The sequence below is a fragment of the Sceloporus undulatus genome, chromosome 2, assembly GCF_019175285.1.
Source record: "Sceloporus undulatus isolate JIND9_A2432 ecotype Alabama chromosome 2, SceUnd_v1.1, whole genome shotgun sequence".
NCBI classification, from domain to species: Eukaryota; Metazoa; Chordata; class Lepidosauria; order Squamata; family Phrynosomatidae; genus Sceloporus; species Sceloporus undulatus.
In genome coordinates, this window is record NC_056523.1 from 3,373,666 (window position 1) to 3,393,592 (window position 19,927).

The window sequence follows — 19,927 nt, forward strand, 5'->3', positions numbered from 1 at the left end:
GCCTTCTCTCTCCCTCAGAGGCCGAAAGATGACAGTTAGGGAGGGAGGAGCCTCTTTCTTCAGGCTAGCCTCTGATGGTACTGGGCCAGCCTTCTCTCTCCCTCAGAGGCCTATTGGAAGCAAAGAGGCACCAATGCTTGTATGTGTTGAGAGTCAGCTTTAGAGGCTCTTTCAACCAAGTTTAAGTCAATTTATTTTGCCTATTTCTTCTCCCATTTTAACATGGAATACCTGAAACAATTCATATAAGTTGTTCTCTCTTACCTTACAAGAGTATCCCGAGTTTTTTCTCCTGTTTCTACCACACATTCATGTTACATGAGCCCTGCTGCACTCGGCTTAATATAGCTGCTAAATGTTCCTACACAATCAAGAAAGCCATAGCCCTGAATATGCAAACACTGAGGGTGACTTATTTTACTTATTTACTGGATTTATATCCCGCCTTTGTTCCCAAAATGGAGTTGCACATAAGATGAAGTTGATTTGTTGACAGTTAACAATGTTTTCACTTCAACCACCATGGCAACACCCTATAGAATCCTGGCATAAGTAGTTGGGGGACACTGGCTCAGAATTCTAAGCACCCCATCTTCAACTGCAAATCCCAAAATTCCTTGGGATCTTGCCATGGCAATTAAAGTGGAATCATAGTGCTATACTTTTTTTCATGTTGAATTATCCATTGTTTTAATTGACAGGCAAAACGGATTGCCCCATGGGGCGGTATGATGCCACTCCTGAAAGAGCCAGATGGGCACCATGGCGAGCACACACTGCGGCCCCACTCTAGTGTTTAGCCGGTGCAATAAAATGTGTACTTTCTCCAGTACATAGGTCCAAGATGGTCTCCAGATGTAGGAAGAGAAGAAAACCTACGTTGAAAGCTTTCTCCACAGAAGAAACCACAGGAAAGATGACCTTGGAACAGGTTAGCCTTCACCCCTTCCTTCTTTGTGATGGAGTCATTGGGAATTTGTCAGTATGGGATGTTATGGGTGGTCAGGAGTCATTCTCTGTCCTGCAGTGGCTCAGTTGATCAGTGCTTCCTGCCCTCTTCTCCTTGCTTCCCCTCTCAGCCAATCAAAGCCAGGTGTAGTTACTACCAATGGTGGTTCCCTCATAGCTTCCATCAGAAGGATTTGTTCTATTACTGCATGAGCATTAAACCCATGGTTTTTAGGCAGGGTTGGTTCATCAACTTGTTGGAGGGAGGCACCTGACTCAGGCAGCTGGTTTTGAGCCAACAATTCCTAATTATTAAAGTTGTGGTTTTCATCTTTTTATGTTCAAGGATGGGAAGAGGATCTTATGGTGTTCATTGCCTTATGTGCTAAAAGAACTTGACCATACAGGTTGGAAATTAAAAAAAGTGTGTTGCTTGGGTGAGGCTGTCCTAGACCTATGCCAGTTAATAACGGAGATTGGGAAAACCTACATGGAAGAGTTTCCACATGCTAAACAAAGTCGTCCTTCACATGACAAGTCTAATCAGGGCCCCAAATTGTAGCCTTGTCTTTCCCCTTATACCTTATTCTTCATGTTCTAGGGAGTTATGGAAAAGAGATGAGGGGATATTTAAACCTATTCCACTGAACCAGTATTCTGAAGTGATCAAATAATATTTGGTATGCACCATGTGTTTTCCTTCCCTTTTGCTTAGTCACTCTCTGGATGAGGTCCATTTTCTATTGCAGATTACCTTTTGGGATGTCGCTGTATATTTCACAAAGGATGAATTGCAACTGCTTGATCAGAACCAGAGATTTTTGTACGAGGAGGTCATGATGGAAAACTATGAGAATGTGTCCTCCCTGGGTAAGAAACTTGAGCCCATTGCCCTTCCTATGGAGACTGAGAATCCTTTCATACCACATTGTCATAGCACTGTGATTCCACTTTAATTGTCATGGCAACGTCCTGTGGAATCCTGGGATTTTTAGTTTCACGAGGCACTAGAATTTCCCCGTTGAAGAGTCTAAATATTCCTCCCTAAACTGCCAATCCTAGGATTTCATAGGAAGGAACTGTGGCAGTTAATCTTTTTTTGCCCCCAAATGCTCCTCAGCACATCCCAGACCTAGTTTACTGAATTTTCTTTTACTCTTCTTTCAGGCTTTCTAGGCTCTGGACAGGCTTCCAATATCCTCGTGGGAGAAAGGGCTCCCCTGCTCTTAAAATGGTTCAGAGAGGGCCCAAAAAGGACCAAAAAACCCCCCAGCCTCTGCTTCCCCTAAGGGTCAGGGATATTGAGGAGCAAACATTATTTCATTTTTTCCAGGTGATACAATGGAGGGTGCCCTCTGAGATCTCCTGGGGGTCCAGTGTGGCCCCCCCAAAGGCTCCTCTTTGGAGCCTGACCCTCACCAAAGGTGAGATCCAACTTTCAGCCCCATTCCTCAACCTTTCTTGTTTATTTATTTGTATATTATTATTATTATTATTATTATTATTTGTATCCTGCTCATTTCCCAGGACTGGGACTCAGAGTGGCTTCACAACATTAAAAACAGTACAATTCAAAACATTTTTTTAAAAAGTACATTAAAAGGAATTAAATTATTACGGTATTAAAGCAGATAGTTATTAAAAGAATAAAACATATTTTAAAAAGATAAAACTACAGTATATTTGGAGAAAAAACTGTCAATTTTTTAAAATGGTCCAACATCCCAGCCTGTCCTTATAGCAATTCCTTAAAGCCCTGTGTGAACAGGTAGGTCTTCATCCTCCAGCAGAAGGCCATCAAGGAGGGAGCCATTCTAATCTCCCTGGGAAGGGAGTTTCAGAGTCTAGGGGCAGCCACCAAGAAGGTCCTCTCTCGTGTCCCCAACAACTGTTTTTGTGAAGGTGTTGAGACAGAAAGAAGGGCGTCTTCAGAGGGTCTCAGAATCTGGGCCAGTTCATACCAGGAGAAACGACAGGAGCAGGTTCTTTTTAAGCTTCGCAGAGGCAACAGCATTTGTCTGCTGCGGTCTTCTTCCAGGACAGAAAGGGGAAGCATCTGGCTGCCCCTTTCTGCCTATCTGTATCCCCCCTCCATCTGGCTCTGTGATAATATGAAGGTACCTCTGGGAGAACCCAGAATAGGGCTAGAATAGATCCATTACGTATTGTGAGGCAGCTGTGAGCCTGAAAAATTTTAACAACTGCTTTGAGTGAACTGGTGTGAACCGCCTCAGGTCCTTCTTTTCATACATATAAAGGAGCTCCATTTAGCAGTTCTGACTAATATCTATGAAGGGAGGGAAAGGCAACACAAAAACTCTTATTTTCTCTTTGCTTATTTCTGTTGTTGACTCCAGAGGCTCTTCAGACATTCAGTCTTTTCTGTCCTTGTCCTTCTTTATAGGAGACCTTGTGGATCAGAGAAACCACACTGGAGGGAAACCATACAAATGCCAGCAGTGTGAGCAATGTTTTGCTCGCAAATTACACCTTCAAACACACCAGAGAGTCCACACAGGAGAGAAACCATACAAATGCCAGGTGTGTGGGAAAAGTTTATCTTGCAAATCATACCTTCAAACACACCAGAGAGTCCACACAGGAGAGAAGCCATACAAATGCCAGCACTGTGGAAAATGTTTTGCTGACAAGTCTTCCCTTGTGAAGCACCAGAGAGTCCACACAGGAGAAAAACCATACAACTGCCAGCACTGTGGAAAATGCTTTTCTGACAAATCAAACCTTCTGAATCATCAGAGACTCCACACAGGAGAAAAACCATATCAATGCCAGCAGTGTGAAAAATGTTTTTCTGACAAGTCAAATCTTCTGAATCATCAGAGAGTCCACAGAAGAGAGAAACCATACAAATGCCAGGAGTGTGGACAAAGTTTAGCTTGCAAATCATACCTTCAAATACACCAGAGAGTCCACACAGGAGAGAAGTCATACAAATGCCAGCACTGTGGGAAATGTTTTGCTCACAAGTCTACCCTTGTGAAGCATCAAAGAGTCCACACAGGAGAAAAACCATACAATTGCCAACATTGTGGGAAATGCTTTACTGAGAAATCTTCCCTTGTGAGGCATCAGAGTCTCCACACAGGAGAGACACCATACAAATGCCACCACTGTGGGAAATGTTTTCCTGAGAAGTCTTCCCTTATCAGGCATGAGAGTCTCCACACAGGAGAGAAACCATACAAATGCCAGGAATGTCATAAATGTTTTGCTGACAAATCAAACCTTTCAAGGCATCAGAGAACCCATACAGGAGAGAAACCATACAAATGCCAGGAGTGTGGGAAATGTTTTGCTCAAAAGTCAGACCTTGTGCATCATCAGAAAGTCCACACAGGAGAGAAACCATACAAATGCCAGCAGTGTGAGAAAGGTTTTGCTCAGAAATCACAACTTTTGATGCATAGGATAGTCCACACAGGAGAGAAACCATATAAATGCCAGAAGTATGGAAAATGTTTTTCTCAAAGTCACAACTTGAAAGTCATCTAAGAGTCCATACAGGATCATAGAATCATAGAGTTTGTAGAGACCCCAAGGGCCATCAAATCCAACCCCCTGCCATGCAGGAATACACAATGAAAGCACCCTTCTCTGGACACACTCTGAAGATGTCATGGCCAAACAGACCGAGGACTCGGGGGAGGAATCTGAGGCTGAGCTGGAGCCTCAGCTCAGCCTCAGAGGAGACTGAGCTGAGGCTCCAGCTCAGCCTCAAAGGAGACTCAGCAACCAAACCTCCCAGCAGCAGAGCTTCCAGGCACAGGAGACATGGAGGAGGATGCGGATGTCAACATGCCTACCTTTAGCCAGAGAAGGTCTGAAAGAGTGTGCCTCCGGCACTCAAGGAGGCTTTAGGAAAAATGCCAGTTGATCACAAAACAGCTGAGCTCATGAGAGTGGACTGTATAAACAGGAAGGATGCCAGACCGGTTGTCAGAGACTGTCTGAGTTTGCTGGTGAAAACACGCTTGTTCCTGACCTTCACTTCATCTTCTTGGCTTGGACCCTTGATTCTTAGACTGCCTGATCATCTTGCTTCTCTGGAACCCTCGACTTTGGGCTGCTTGACTATGCTTTTGGTTTGGGCCCTTTGACTTGATACCATGGACCTTTGGTACTGGACTTTGCCTTTACTTTTGCTTTAACTTCACAAGCTCTGTGAGGTGTTAATTTGCTTATTGACTGTGGCTATCAGCATTTGGCAGCCTTCCTGTACAGAGGAATTTTAGACCCATTTCACTTTTGAACATAGATTATAAAATATTTTCAATTATTTTGGTGAATAGACTCAAAAAGAGTTTAAATGAACTAAATGGAGAAGAGCAAGAGGTTTCCTCCCACAAAGGCAAATGTGGGGAAATACGAGATACATTTTGGATATTTTGGAATATTATGAACAACTTAACAATATTTTTAGATTTGGAGAAAGCCTTTGACACAGTGAATTGGTAAGGTAAGGTAAGGTAAAATTTTATTTGTATACCGCCTTTCTAGGACCAAGGCGGTTTCCAACATACAATGACAATATAACAATATATCAATACAAACAATATAAAATCACAAAAAACAAAGAATTAAAACCTTATACAGTAAAACAATAAAAACCACCACTCATGCCAGCTGACATGCTGACGAAGGGGGCGAGGAGAGAATACTTCAGGGGTCAGAGAGTCAAGGGTAGGCCTGCTCAAATAGGAATGTTTTTAACCCCTTCCTAAACTGAGTAAGGGAGGCAGCCAAGCTGAGCTCAAAGGGCAGCGCGTTCCAGAGGCTGGGGGACGAGATGGAAAAGGTCCTCCTAGTAGTAACAACTAATCTGGCCTCTGGAACTCATAATAATTGCTGCCCAGTTGATCTGAGCGTGTGGGGCGGATTGTACGGAGAGAGGTGGTCCTCTAAGTACCCTGGGCCCAAGCCATGTAGGGCTTTATAGGTAACAACCAACACCTTGTATTGCGCCCGGAAGCGAATAGGCAGCCAATGTAGGTCTTTAAGGAGCGGTGTTATATGACTGGCCCTGGCTGTACCAGTGACCAGTCGTGCCGCCATATTCTGCACTAACTGCAGCTTCCGGGTATGGTATAAGGGCTGCCCCATGTAGAGCGCATTGCAGAAATCCAAACGAGAGGTTACCAGAGCATGTACAACAGTTTCAAGGTCCCTCCGGCCCAGGTAGGGACGCAGCTGGCGTATCAGCCGAAGCTGATAACAGGTGCGCTCCTGACTGTCGCACTCACCTGAGATGTAAGGTGAAGCGACGAATCAAGGAGCACCCCCAGACTTCGTATCGAGTCCTTCACAGGAAGCGTGATCCCGTTTAGGACAGGTGGAACCACCGCCATTCCCGGACCAGGGGAACCTATCACGAGTACTTCCGTTTTTTCTGGATTCAGGCTGAGTCTGTTTTCCCTCATCCAGGATACAATGTTGGCAATATTAAGAAAAATGAATCTGGGACAATGTTATCTTGGCTGATAGAGAAAATATATAATGAATAGAGGGCATAAATAGTTATTAAAAGAGAGAAAATTAAAACCTTTAAAATTGAAAGGGACAAGACAAAGTTGCCCATTATCCCCACGGTTTTTTGTATTGATAAGGGAAGTTTTAATTGGGAGGATAAATGAGAATAAGCAAATACAAGTGATTAAAATTAAGAAATATGATTATAAAATCAGGTCAATCTGCAAAAGTCAAAGCCACAAATGTGGAAGGACAAGTGTACATATGAACACAAAGTGGCAGAGACCCTACATCAAGGGTGGAGAACTTAACTCTCTGCATGTGGAGATATGCACTGCAAGTACTACACAATGGAAGTGCAGTCTTTTTGGAACCAAATGCACATCTACAGATGTATCTGGAACCTCAGTGAACCTGCATGAAATACTTTTCTTCCATACTCTGGAACTTATCATGGTTGTTCTGCATCAGACCAAAAGATTCAACTACTTCCAGAGGGGAAATTAGAGTCAGTATACTGTAGTAGTTTTAGCAACAGACTATGACTGTGGACAGCAGGGTTTGAATTTCCACTTGGCCATGAAGACTCCCTGGGTGACCCTGAGCAAGTCACATTCTCTCAACCTTACAGGAAGACAACATCAAACCTCTGACCAAATCTTGCCAAACAAAAAGGCATGATAGTCCTCAGTCACCATAAGATGGAAATAACTTGAGGACATAACAATGAGGATTCTGGACAGCTAATGTTCATCCTTACCTTGCAAGGGTTTCCCTCCATCACCCTTCTGTTTGATTACTCTCCATTGGGGACTCTGCCTGGGGTCCAACAGCCAAAGGGAATTCAGAGTGAACTTCTACCAAGGGATTCTTGACCTGAAACAGCAGTCAGGATTCAAGACATGGAATTTGGAGAATGATGAGAAAATGGTGAAGGTCTTTGGGGAAGGGGGTGGTAGTATGAGACATCCAACCACAGCCAAGTCAGGAAAAACTCAGAAGCTCATAAGCCCTACTGGAAAAAGTGGCGCGCACACACACACACACACAAAATACGTGTGTTAATACTTGGTATACATTTTTTGTATATGCTGGGGGGGAGAACAATTTCATGGCGCCCACAGCAAGAACCTCTGAAGTCCTAGAAAGCCCTGTTTTGATTTACAATGGAAGTCTTGGCATACATACATACATATGAGTGTGTATAAGGGAGAACTGTAACAGACATATGGAGAAACAAACATGAAAGCATTCTGCTGCTGTATAGATATACTTACCTGTACACTCTGTGGCCAGAACACTATTGTTTGTAATTTGTTATGTTGGCTTTGGAGCAAAAATAAAAGGAAAATGTCAGCAACGATAAAGGTATTTCTGGGCTACATCTTGGAGTGGGTGAAAGCCCATGCTCCTGAAAACATCAGACCCAGTCTCTGCCACTGGAGTCACCATAGGGGAAAGCCCAGTTGTGTGGCACTGCCAGCAGGGAAACTTGGCACTTCCTTTGAAAACCTGGCACAGAGGGAGTACCTAGTTTTAAGGCAGAATTACCCTTTTCAGAGGCTTTGATGACTGTGATTCCACTTCATCACAAGGTAGATCTCATTATACTGCTCCTTATCAAAGCCAAATTTAGGAGCACATTTCAGAATTATTATTATTATTATTATTATTATTATTATTAAACTTTATTTCTATAGCGCTGTAATTATACACAGCGCTGTACAAAGTCGGTAAAATTAGGAGTAAATAAAAGCCTGCCCAAGGCGTACATTCTAAGATAATAACAATTAAAAGAGGAATAGATAGATAGGTATGGCGGTGGGAGAAGGGACTTGCGTTCCAGGGGAAGGCAAGATCGATGCATCATATCTATCTCGCCTTCCTGTCCCCCTCCCAACCTGAAGGACCTGAGGGTCACTCCAACCGTGCCACAAACCCTGTCGCTGCTCCTGTGCAATGCCAGGTCTATCAACAACAAGACCCACATCCTCCAGGATCTCCTGGAGGACTCTAAGTGTGACCTGGCTTGCATTACCGAGACCTGGCTGGGGCCTGAAGGGGATGCTGTGTGGGCTCAGGCCCTGCCTGCTGGGTACTCGGTGAAGGACCAGTGCAGGTTAGGTGGGCGGGGGGGGGTGTGGCCTTGATACATAGGAACACCGTGTCCCTCACCAGGAACCACATCCGACAGACGTCCTATATTGAGTGTATTTACCTGACCCTAAAGGCTAGGGACAGTCTAGGGATTCTGTTAGTGTATCGGCCACCCCGTGCATTAGCGGACTCCCTTAATGAGCTGACACAGCTGGTCACTGAGCTGATGCTGGAGACACCCAGGCTACTTGTCCTGGGTGACTTCAACATCTCCCTCACGGCCAGCTATGTTCCATCCGGTGCGGCTCGGGAATTCATGGAGACCATGGCGGCCATGGACCTGTCCCAGCTGATAGTGGGTCCTACGCACTGTGCGGGTAATACTCTTGATTTGGTCTTCTGTTCGGATGCGGAAAATCCGTGGGCGGAAATAACTAATATTTCCCCCCTGTCATGGACGGATCACTTCCTGGTGGAGGCAAAAATCAAGGTCTCTACCCAGATCCCCCCCGGGGGTGGCAGACCTGTTAGGATGGTCCACCCTCGAAGGCTGATGGAACCCAAAAGGTTCCAGAAAGCCTTAGAGGGGCTCATGGTTAAAAGTGATGGCGACTCTGTTGATGCCCTCACCGGTATTTGGAATACCAGTCTCTCTAGGGCTATACACAGTATCGTTCCCAAGCGCCCTCTCAGGCCCGCTTCCAAGCGTAAGCCCTGGTATACGGAAGATCTCTGGGCAAGGAAGCGGGAACTGCGACGGCTAGAGTACCGTTGGCAGAAACACCTTTGCTTAGACGACAAGGCTCTCCTAGACCAACTGTTAGAGGACTATGGAGAGGCGATACGAGCAGCTAAGAACTCGTTCTATGGTGCTCGTGTCGCGTCCACGGAGTCGCGTCCAGCAGAGTTGTTCAGGGTGGTTAGGGAGCTAACTCAGCTCCCTCCTGCCCCGAACCAGATCCTTGAACCTTCTAAGGCCTGCTGCAACCAATTTAATAACTTCTTCGCGGATAAAACCTCTCGTATAAGCGAAGGTCTTAATGCCGACATTCAAGCAGAACCTAGGGTAGAGGCGTCCAGAGCCTCCGTGGACTCTATTAAACTGGATCGGTTTGAGTTGGTAAGTACTGTACCGATGATGTGGACAAGATCCTCGGAAGTGTTCGGAAGACAACTTGCTCTCTCGATCCCTGTCCCTCATGGCTAGCGGCCCAGGGGGGACCGGCGGTACCTTTATTGTTACGCCAGATTATTAACACATCTTTGAGGGAAGGGCAATTCCCATCTGAACTAAAATTGGGCATTGTAAAACCTCTATTAAAAAAGCCCTCCCTCGACCCCCTGGTACATAATAATTATCGGCCAGTTTCGCTGCTGCCATTTCTGGGGAAGGTGATCGAGAGGGCGGTTGCAATCCAGCTTCAGGCGGTCTTGGATGAAACGGATTATCTGGACCCATTTCAAACTGGCTTCCGGGCGGGTTACGGGGTTGAGACGGCCATGGTCGCCCTGGTCGATGATCTCCGTCTGAGCGCTGACCGGGGAAGCGTGTCCCTGTTGGTGCTCTTGGACATCTCAGCGGCTTTCGATACCATAGACCATGGTATCCTTCTGGGGCGCCTGGCTGAGGTGGGAATCGGGGGCACTGTCCTCCAGTGGTTCCGCTCCTACCTCTCTGGGAGGTCCCAGATGGTGCAGCTGGGAGACGTGTGCTCCAGCGAGCGGGCCCTTAAAACTGGGGTCCCTCAAGGAGCCATTCTGTCTCCCATGCTATTTAACATTTACATGAAACCGCTGGGAGAGATCATCCGGAGACATGGGGCGCGGGGTTATCAGTACGCTGATGACATCCAAATAATTTTCTCTATGTCTCCGACTGATGCAGTGACTAAGGATGACGTCTCTCCTCTCGTGGCCTGTCTAGAGTCAGTAATGGGCTGGATGAGGGAAAACCGACTCAAATTGAATCCAGAGAAAACGGAGGTACTTGTGATAGTCCCCCTGGTCGAGGAATGGCGGTAGTTCCACCTGTCCTGAACGGGGTCACGCTCCCTGTGAAGGACTCTGTGCGCAGTCTGGGGGTGCTTCTTGACTCGTCCCTTCACCTGACTGCTCAGGTGAATGCGACGGTCAAGAGTACCTGTTATCAGCTTCGGCTTATTCGCCAGCTGCGCCCATACCTGGCCCAGAGGGACCTTGAAACGGTAGTACATGTTCTGGTAACCTCGAGATTGGATTTCTGCAATGCACTCTACATGGGGCAACCCTTATACCAAACCCGGAAGCTACAAATGGTACAGAATATGGCAGCCAGGCTGGTCACTGGAACTTCCAGGGCCAGCCATATTACACCGGTGCTCAAAGATCTGCATTGGCTGCCTATTCGCTTCCGGGCACAATATAAGGTGTTGGTGATGATCTATAAAGCGCTAAATGGCTTGGGCCCAGGATACCTGAAGGACCGCCTCTCCCTGTACATTCCGTCCCGCACCCTCAGAACATCTGGGCAGCAACTCCTTAGGGTGCCAGGGGCTAGGTTGTCCTCCACTACGAGGAGGACATTTTCCATCGCCGCCCCGGCCCTTTGGAACACGCTGCCCACAGAGCTCCGCTCGACCACCTCCCTGGCCCAATTCAGAAAGGATCTGAAAACCTTTCTATTCCATCTTGCATTCCCCGACTAAAGTCCAGTGGGCCTCCCTTCCTCTTCTGTGGCAAAGAGGATTGGCTAACGGGGGTTTTATTCTGTTGTTGTTTTAAAATTGTATTGTATTGTATTTTTATTATGTTGTTAACCGCCCTGATCTGTGGAAGGGCGGTATAAAAATAAAATTTTTATTATTATTATAAAATTACCATATAGAAAAGAAAAAAAAAACAGATTAAAAACATCAAATATCAAACAAATCACATCACATCAAATAGTGTCAGACAGCCAGATGACAATCATAAATTCCCTGAGAACGCTTCCCTAAACAATATGGTTTTCAACTCTGTCTTAAAGCTGGTTAGGGAAGTGATGAGCCGTGCATGCAGAGGAAGAAGGTTCCAGGAATGAGGGGCAGCAAGAGAGAAGGGACGGATCCGGGATGGGGCAGAGAAGATCCTGGGTTGGGAGAGGAGACTTTGGCTACCAGAGCGGAGAGTGCGAGTAGGGATGTAGGGAGAGAGAAGATCAGTTAAATAAAGAGGGGCCAGCCCATGCAGGGCTTTAAAGGTGAGTAGCAGAAGTTTGTACCTGATGCGGAAAGGAAGAGGGAGCCAGTGAAGGGAAGACAACAGAGGGGAGACATGATCATAACGGCGAGCGAGTGAAATAATGCGTGCAGCTGAATGCTGAACAGAAATTAATGGGTGGAGGTGAGAGAGAGGAAGCCCTGCCAGTAGGAGGTTACAGTAGTCTAGTCGTGAGACCACTAGGGCATGGACCAGTGTTTCTGCGGTAGAAGCTGAGAGATATGGACGGATTTTGGCGATATTATAGAGAAAAAATCTACAGACTTTGGCTGTAGTCTGGATCTGAGGGATAAATGACAAAGAGGAGTCAAAGATGAAACCAAGACTGCGGGCTTCCTGGACCGGCTGGATCGAGATGTTATTGACGGAGATAGAAAAGGAATAGTGAAGGGTGGGCTTAGGAGGGAAAACAAGAAGCTCGGTCTTGGACATATTGAGCTTCAGACGCTGATGGTGCATCCAGTGGGAGACAGCTGTTAAACAGGATGACACTTGCTGCTCTAACTCTGGTGAAAGATTAGGGGTGGAAAGGTACAGCTGGGTATCATCAGCATAAAGATGGTAGGAGAACCAAAAGAACTGATAAGTTTGCCAAGGGAGAGTGTGTATAGAGAGAACAGAAGGGGACCCAAAACAGAGCCCTGAGGAACTCCAACAGATAAGGGGACAGAAGACGAGGTCTGACCACCCGAGACCACTGAAAAAGATCGATCTGACAAGTAAGATGTGAACCAATCGAGAACAAGGCCCGAGAAACCAAGGTCAGAGAGTACATCTATCAGGAGACAGTGGTCCACGGTGTCGAAGGCCGCAGACAGATCGAGTAGGACAAGGATAGAATAGAGGCCATTCGCCTTGGCCCGCAAAAGATCATTTGAGATCTTAGTAAGGGCCGTCTCTGTGGAGTGCCGTGGGCGAAAACCAGACTGGAAGGGATCCAGAATGGAGTTGGTTTCAAGAAACTCAAGACAGCGTGAATAGACAACTCGTTCCAACACCTTAGAGAGAAAAGGAAGAAGAGAGATTGGACAATAGCTAGCCAAGGAAGAGGGGTCAAGAGAGGGTTTTTTCAGGATAGGGGAAACTAAGGCATGTTTGAAGACTGAGGGGAAGGAACCCGAAGAGAGAGAGAGATTAAAGATATAGAGGAGGGAGGGTAACAAAGAGGGGGCTATAGAGATTAGAAGACGAGAAGGAAGTAGGTCAAGAGGTCAAGAACCTTTTCAGGGGGGTCTTTGCTGCCACAAGTTATCAGAGACACACAAAAAAAGGCAGCCCAGAGCCAGACCCTATTCACTATCGGCCCAGGAGGAAACGCTCTCACCTGCTGCTCTTCCTGCTTCTTCTCTGCCTGACTCAGGAGGAAACCTTCTGCCAGGGCCACTGCCCCACATTTCTTGACCTGGTTCTTCTCCTCTGGGGGCAAGATGGTCAGGATCACCAGGGCCAGGATCTCATTTTTTGTGTGTCACTGTGGCTTCAGCCACCAAGAGCAGAGATGGTGAGTCAGCTGCAAACCTCTTGGGGCACGTCGCTCTCCTCGTAAGAGAACTGCCTGAAGCACTGGCATTGTATCTCTGAGCTGGCAAGATCCTCCGTCAGGGACCTCGGGACTGTCCTCTTCCACAATCTACAGGATGCATGATCCTTCTATGACCCCACTGTGGATGCCCTGATGCTGAAGTAGATCTCTGCACACAGGAGCTAGCAAAAGGAGTTGCCTTGGGCCCCACCTAGATTGGATCGAGATCAACGAAACCCTAGGTAAAAGAACTGGGGTTGGGAGCTCTAGAGTAAGCAATACAAACAGGAGAGGGAAATTAAGCTATTTAGACAATGTTCCATTGTTATTGCTATTGTTCTTATTTGATATTTATTTATTAAGTGTATTATTGCTTGCTGAGGAAAGAAACAGTAAAATTTCGGTCAATAAACTGAACTCAGTTCAGTTTAGTATAAGATGCAGTACTATTGTTTCTGAATGCTTCCAAATTTTCCATCCTGGGTAACCAGAGCTCCTGCTTAGTCCCAACTCATGACAACCCTCTGGATGAGACATCTCCAGTACATTTATGTCATCCTCTCATAATCACCACCAATTTGCTCAGTCTAATTGCTCTCAAGATTACTCCTTTCAGACATTGAAGTTACAGGTGTTTAGCTACAGCTTGGCTTTGCTTCATCCTGACTGTTCTTCAGGTTTCTCCTGAAAAGCTTGGGGTATTTTTCTCGATCAGTTCTGCTTGTTAAAACAGCAGCTTAATTAAACAAGGCACCATTTTGTGAATATTTTGCACTCCAAATCTAGATGTCTGCATCCCATAGCAGCCTCCACAACCTACCTTCTGTCTCGTATGTAGGAACTCCACAGACAACCCAACAATATGAAGCCAACTGGGACAGAAGAGCAGCTGTTCATCTGGGGAGTCTGCCTTCCCTCCTTCCCTGGCCAGGGAAGTGTGATGTAAAGCAGCATATCCCGCTAAAGGTGGCCTACTTTCCAATTCCCAACACATGACAGCTAGTCTCACCACTGAGGAGATGCAGGACCCAGGATTGCTTGGAAACACCATGCAACAACAGTCCTTCAGGTTCACTTGTTTGGAGGATGGGGGCCTCTCAGGGTTGGGAGATGGCATGGAAACCTCATTGACTCTTGAGCTCAGCCAGGCGTCACAAAGGGGAGGCTCTTGGAGACACATCACAACCTGCCATTGTGACCTCATTGTCCAAGGAGGCATTTGACAAGACAACTCACAGGACTCCTCACAGGCAGCACTCAGGGCTCCTGGTGGGCTTCTTGGAGGCAACCTGTTGATTACTCTGTGAACAGGTGAAGGCTGAGTAGTCCTTCCTTGTGTCTCTCCTTTAAGCCAACATTTGCCAGAAGGTTTCATAGATCAATAGGAATTCAATCTTGAAAGTGGCTGATCAGGGAAGAGGTGTCCTTTTGAAGGCAAGTCAAGCATTTCTCTGGCCCAAAGGAAAGATGGAGAACATTTGCAAGAGTGAGTTGGGGGCTTCAGCTTTGGTCTCCTCAAAGGTGGTCACAGGCAGGTCTTCCCAGCATATGCTTGGGAGGTTCTCTCTCTAGGTTAACCCTGGCAAAATGGTGAACTGTCTGGAAACCATGCCTTATCAGGAGAGACTTAGGGAGCTGGGTATGTTTAGCTGTGAGGAGATGTTTAAGAGGTGATACAATAGCCCTGTTTAAATATTTGAAGAGGTATCACATTGAGGATGGAGCAAGCTTGTTTTCTGGTGCTCAAGACTAGAACACAGAACAATGGATGGAAGCTCCAGGAAAAGAGATTCCACCTCAACATTAGGAGGAACTTCCTGAGAGTAAGGGCTGTTTGACAGTGAGAGATACTCCCTCAGAAAGTGGTGGAGTCTTCTTGTCTCTTCCAGTTAATTGTAATTAATTTCTATCTGCACTCCATGGTGGCTAGGAAAAAAGAGACTGTAGCAATGGTGGGATGGAGCTGAGGCCCCAGGGACCCTGCTTGTGTAACCTGTGATGGACATGGGGTGGGAGTAGTTGGACCAATCAGTGACATTCAAAAAAGGCTCCATTCTGGAAAACATGCCTCTAGGGGAGATGAATGAGCTGCAAAGTTCGTACCTGACTCCTGCCCCTCTCTTGCCCCATTGCAAAGGGAAAGGAACCTAGTAGAGATGGGGCTGAGAAATGGGGCCCGGCATGTCCTTTTGGGGTAAGAGACAGAGGATGGGAAAACTTTAATCTTTTCCATCATTCGGGTTTCCTGTCTTTATGCCTAATAGATATCCTGTCTCCTACATTTGGGGAATGGCAACTAAATTACATAGATAAATGGCTTTCCAAATTCATGATTTTTTTAACAGATCTATTTGCTTCCATTTTCAGAAGAGGGGGCTGAGTTTATCAAAGACCACAGGGAATCTTCTGGACTAATAGAGTTGGTGGGGCCTTTACTCCCAGGAAAGTGGGTCCAGGATGGCAGCCAAAGGGTTGAAGCTGGACTTAGGATCTTATTGCATTACCTTTTAATGGGCTGCAGCTGGGATGTGGCATGGAGGCATTGTAAGTCATGTGAAATCACCGGATGCCAGCATCCCGTGTCGCAGCTATGGTCAGCCAGCCTGTTTTAAAACTTGGGGAGCTTTAGTTTTCAAAAAGGGGTCAGCTGAGCATGGCTGGGACATGGGATCCTGGCACCCAACAATTTGGTGGCAACTTACAATGTGATAATCCCTGCCTCCATGCCACGTTGTGGCTGCAGCCCATTAGGTAATACGATACGGTCCTTAGTCATTCCCAAAGCATCTAGGAAAAGGAACAGGGGAACGTGCAGAACTCTTTCTTATGTTACAGGGAAGAATTATTTGTTAGAATTTCTTTGATAATATAATACAGCCTTCAAAATGCTTGGGAATGTTGATATTTAAAAGTGCTGATTTTCCTGGGAAAAATATGTGGAAAAAGAAAATTATTTCCTCTGTTTCCAGACCGTCAGAATGGCAACCTACAGGGCAGACCTAAGAGACTCTCCCATTTCTTGTCAGCGGCATTTCTGTCTCATGATACTAGTTTGTGGTGTTCATAGGCCAGCTGGTTCCTTTCTTGTGTCTACCTCACTGGGTTGTTGTGAAAGGAAAAGTCAGGAACATTTGTGCCTTTCAGACCTCCTTCCTCATTTATAATGAAATTTAAAAAAAAACAACCAGAGAGAGTATTTCTAAAATCTAAAAATTTCTTTGAGTTTATTTTCTTTAAACTAGTTTTATTTAACTAATTAACTAGTTATTTTCTTAAAACTAGTTTTAAAAATCAAGATTTGTTCAGAGGAGGTTTACATTTGCCTTCCTCTCAGAGTGTGTGACTTACTCCAGATGATTACTCTTCACTCTATATAGAATCAGGCATTCCTAGCCAATATTTAGGTATTTCAAGCCCCGCCACATCCAAAGCCAAATTGAAGGAAACATTTCCTGACAAGTCTCAGGAGAAAAGTGCATGCTTTCCAGTATTTCACAGATGAAAACTGGGACATGTGCAGCCAAGGAGCACCTTAAATTGAAAGAGAGAAATCTGGCACTTTAAATTGTACAGGGAATTTCTCTTGGAATTATGGCTGATCATAAATTGAACATGACTCAACAGTGTGATGCTGCAGCAAAGAAGACAATTAATATGTTAGCTTATATTAATAGAACCTTTGGGCCCAAACAGATAGGCCAAAATAAAGCTGCTTCGGGTCACTTTGGAGATATGCTTTTTAAATGACACATGAATCTTAAGAGGCCAGAAGCTGCGCCAAAGCTTTGCTCCAGTCCTTAGGACCGCAGTGTGACTTTGGACTGGCTTGCGGCCTCTTAGGAGGCATGCATTCTTTAAACAGCATACCTCCAAAGTGACCTGAAACAGCTTTATTTTGCTCTGTCTGTTTGGGCCCTTAGTTTCCAAGACAAAGTCATAGTCCCAATATATTCTGCTATAGTCAGGTCTGCCCTGGATACTACACTCAGCTCTGGGTACCTCATTTTAAAAAGCTATAGATAAGTTGCAGTGGGTTCAGAAAAGGTTAAGCAGGATGATACAAAGTATAACAAAACATAAGGAAGGCTGAGGTAGCTGGGCATGTTGAGGCTGGTGAAGAAAAGACTATCTGGTGGCAAGCTCAGACTTGCTAGAGAGGTTAAAAACAATAAAAGTTGACATTTTGCTTATGTGTGTAGCAAAAGAAAGAACAAGGAAATGGAAGGGCTTCTGTATGGAGAAGATGGCAAAATGCTAACAGGGAACATACACAAGGCAGAACTACTCAGCATCTCCTTTGTCTTGGTCATCTCCCAAAAGGAGAACAGTGCTCAACCTGGTGCAAATGGAGCAGATGATGCAACAGGGGAAATGCTGGACAAAATATGTAATGAGAGATAGGGATACCGGGTTACTCTAAACATATTCAAGTCTCCAGGGCCAGTTGAATTATATCCAAGGGTATTAAAAGACAAGAGGAGCTCAAGTCTGGCACAAGGCCTTTTCACTGGCTGCTGCTCCCAGGCTTTGAAACTCCTCCCTTGGAGAAAATGGGGCCTCAGAAGGAGAGGGAGACCAACATGGTGCACTTGGATCAGTTATAACTCTGCTGGCTTCCAACCAGGCAAAATCAAAGTTTTATACTTAAAAAACCAACTGCAGAGAAGCTCAGGTCTAGCACAGGGCAACCCATTTCTAAACCTGAATTCCAACAGCTGAATAAGAAATGTCATAAATATGACTTCTTTCCTTCAGCATCTGGCAAACAATGGCAAAAGGGATCCTTACCCAGAGAGGTCTCCTTCCCAACATCTTCCATCCTGATTTCTTTGTAGGAAGCCCTCTAGCCTGGATTCAGGGGATCTCACTTCCTTTTGGGGAAATTACATAGCCACTACCTCAAAGGTAGAACTAGAGCTGAAGGGGAAAAAACAACACTTCTGTTATGGCAATCATTTACTCTTCTTTTATTTCTGTTTATGGGCCCATTAGAGCTATAAGGCAGTCTGTCCCACTGCCTTCTCAGACCTCTTTGGCTAAAGACGCATATTGTCAATCCTAGATTTAATTTTCTTTTCTCAGCCTCACATCTGCCCAACACAAATCCTATATTTCCCTAAGATATCTGGTGAAGCCTGTAAGTTAGGAAGGAGGGTCAGGCCCAGGGCTCCCAATAACTATGGCTCACGGGGCTCTCTCTGGCCCCCTCTGACAGGGGTCCCTCTCCATCCCAGCTGCTGGGGAGGATGGGCAGTAGAGCGTGTGAGGATGTTAGCAGGTGTCTTTGCCATACCTTCCAGCATTTCACAGGCCAAACCCAGGACACAGGAGACCAACGAGAAAGAAGACACAAACAAGAAGATGCTGCAGCCCTTTGCCTTTGCCTGGGGAGAAAAGAACAGATTGTGACCCCCACCCTTCTTGCCTCTCCCCTTCTGGGTTAAAGGGAGTGGGAGCCTCTTTTTGCACTCAGTTTGTGAGAGGAGAAACAACCAGAGGATAAAGGAGGGAAGTGGTGGAGGAGAGCAACTGGGCCATTTTAAAAGCAGGGGAAAAGTGAGGCAGCAGATGATTCACCAGGGTCCTCCTGGCCAAACTGGGACAGTTGGAGAGGATTGGGCTATTGGGGGGAAAGGGGTTCTTGTGGGGCTTCCCATAGGGAGGGACTGAAAAGCAAGGAGGGGGAGCTGGGATTTTCTTTTACCTGTTCCTACATGATTTCTCCATTAACATTCCCTGCTACTAAACCTCCTCTTCTTGCTGGGGGGTCGGGGTGGGGAATAGAGGGGTCCCCCTGCCTTCCTCCCCTCCCTCCTCTGCCCCCAAAGTGGGGCTCCTGAAGGCAAAGAGGGCCCCCTCAGTGTCCTCCTCCTCTCCCCTTGAAACACTCACGCAGAAGACAGGGAAAGGGGCCTCTTTGGCTGCTCCAGGGACCCAGGGGTCTCCTTCCCACTCTGAGGGGCATCATCTGCACTGTAGAAATAATGCAGTTTGACGCCGCTTTAAGTGCTGCAGCTCCTTCCTTTGGGACCCTGGGACTTGTAGTTTTGCCAGCTCTTTTGCCTCCTCTGCCCCAAAGGGGCAAACTACAAATCCCAGGATTCTCTTCTTGGATGGAGCCCTCCAAGCTTCCTTATTTCTGCAGTGCAGGCGTCCTCTCGGCCACTGCCAGGGTCTCCCCCCCCCAGCATTTGGTGGCAGAAGGAGCGAGGGAGCTGGGACCCCCCCCCATGCTATGATTTGGGGGGGCTCCTCTCTCCCTCCTTGGATGCCCCCCTGGGGAGCTCCTCCTTTCCTGCCTGCCCCCTTCTCTCTCTCCTCCCCAAATACTCTGCCCTCTTACCTCCTCCTCCTCCTCTGGTCACCTCCCTGCTCCACCCACTAGGCTTCTCTTCGTCCCATCTTTCTTCCTATAAGGTGGGAATGAAGACCAGGTTGACTCTTGGTTTGTTGTTGGTTCCTGACTGTCCCCTCCTCACTCTCTCCCAAAGCTACCCCCAAAACCTCCAGCCAACCAGGGTCCAAGGGAGAGGAACGCTCAGATTCCTAGAGAGTCCTCTTACAAGGGGAAGAGAGAGCGGAGGCTCAGATTCCTAGAGAGTCCTTCTCCAAAGGGGAGAAGAGGAGAGATTAAGA

At 46.4% G+C, this 19,927-nt stretch overlaps 1 protein-coding gene and 1 long non-coding RNA gene across 7 annotated transcripts; one reads left to right on the plus strand and one right to left on the minus strand.

Annotated features, from left to right (window-relative positions):
• Positions 1-51: 51 nt before the first annotated feature.
• LOC121923065 lies at positions 52-19,902 on the minus strand. Of its 3 annotated transcripts, XR_006102293.1 has the most exons (6): positions 19,635-19,902; positions 18,585-18,675; positions 18,080-18,208; positions 13,094-14,742; positions 7,196-7,311; positions 52-110 (listed from the first exon to the last, which is right to left on the minus strand). It is a non-coding gene; the product is annotated as an uncharacterized LOC121923065 (long non-coding RNA). The 3 variants fall into 3 exon arrangements; XR_006102291.1 differs by lacking the exon at positions 52-110 and having other exon boundaries at positions 6,304-7,311; positions 19,635-19,900; XR_006102292.1 differs by lacking the exons at positions 52-110; positions 19,635-19,902 and adding an exon at positions 18,996-19,166 and having other exon boundaries at positions 6,304-7,311.
• Positions 189-4,632, plus strand: LOC121922998 (zinc finger protein OZF-like). Of its 4 annotated transcripts, XM_042453055.1 has the most exons (4): positions 190-931; positions 1,295-1,355; positions 1,698-1,818; positions 3,353-4,632. In XM_042453055.1, exons 3-4 carry the CDS (start codon positions 1,785-1,787, stop codon positions 4,459-4,461), a joined length of 1,143 nt encoding a protein of 380 aa, XP_042308989.1. In that variant the 5' UTR covers positions 190-931; positions 1,295-1,355; positions 1,698-1,784; the 3' UTR covers positions 4,462-4,632. The 4 variants fall into 4 exon arrangements, with proteins under 4 accessions (XP_042308988.1, XP_042308989.1, XP_042308986.1 ...); XM_042453054.1 differs by having other exon boundaries at positions 189-931; positions 1,295-1,818; XM_042453052.1 differs by lacking the exon at positions 1,295-1,355.
• Positions 19,903-19,927: the final 25 nt, after the last annotated feature.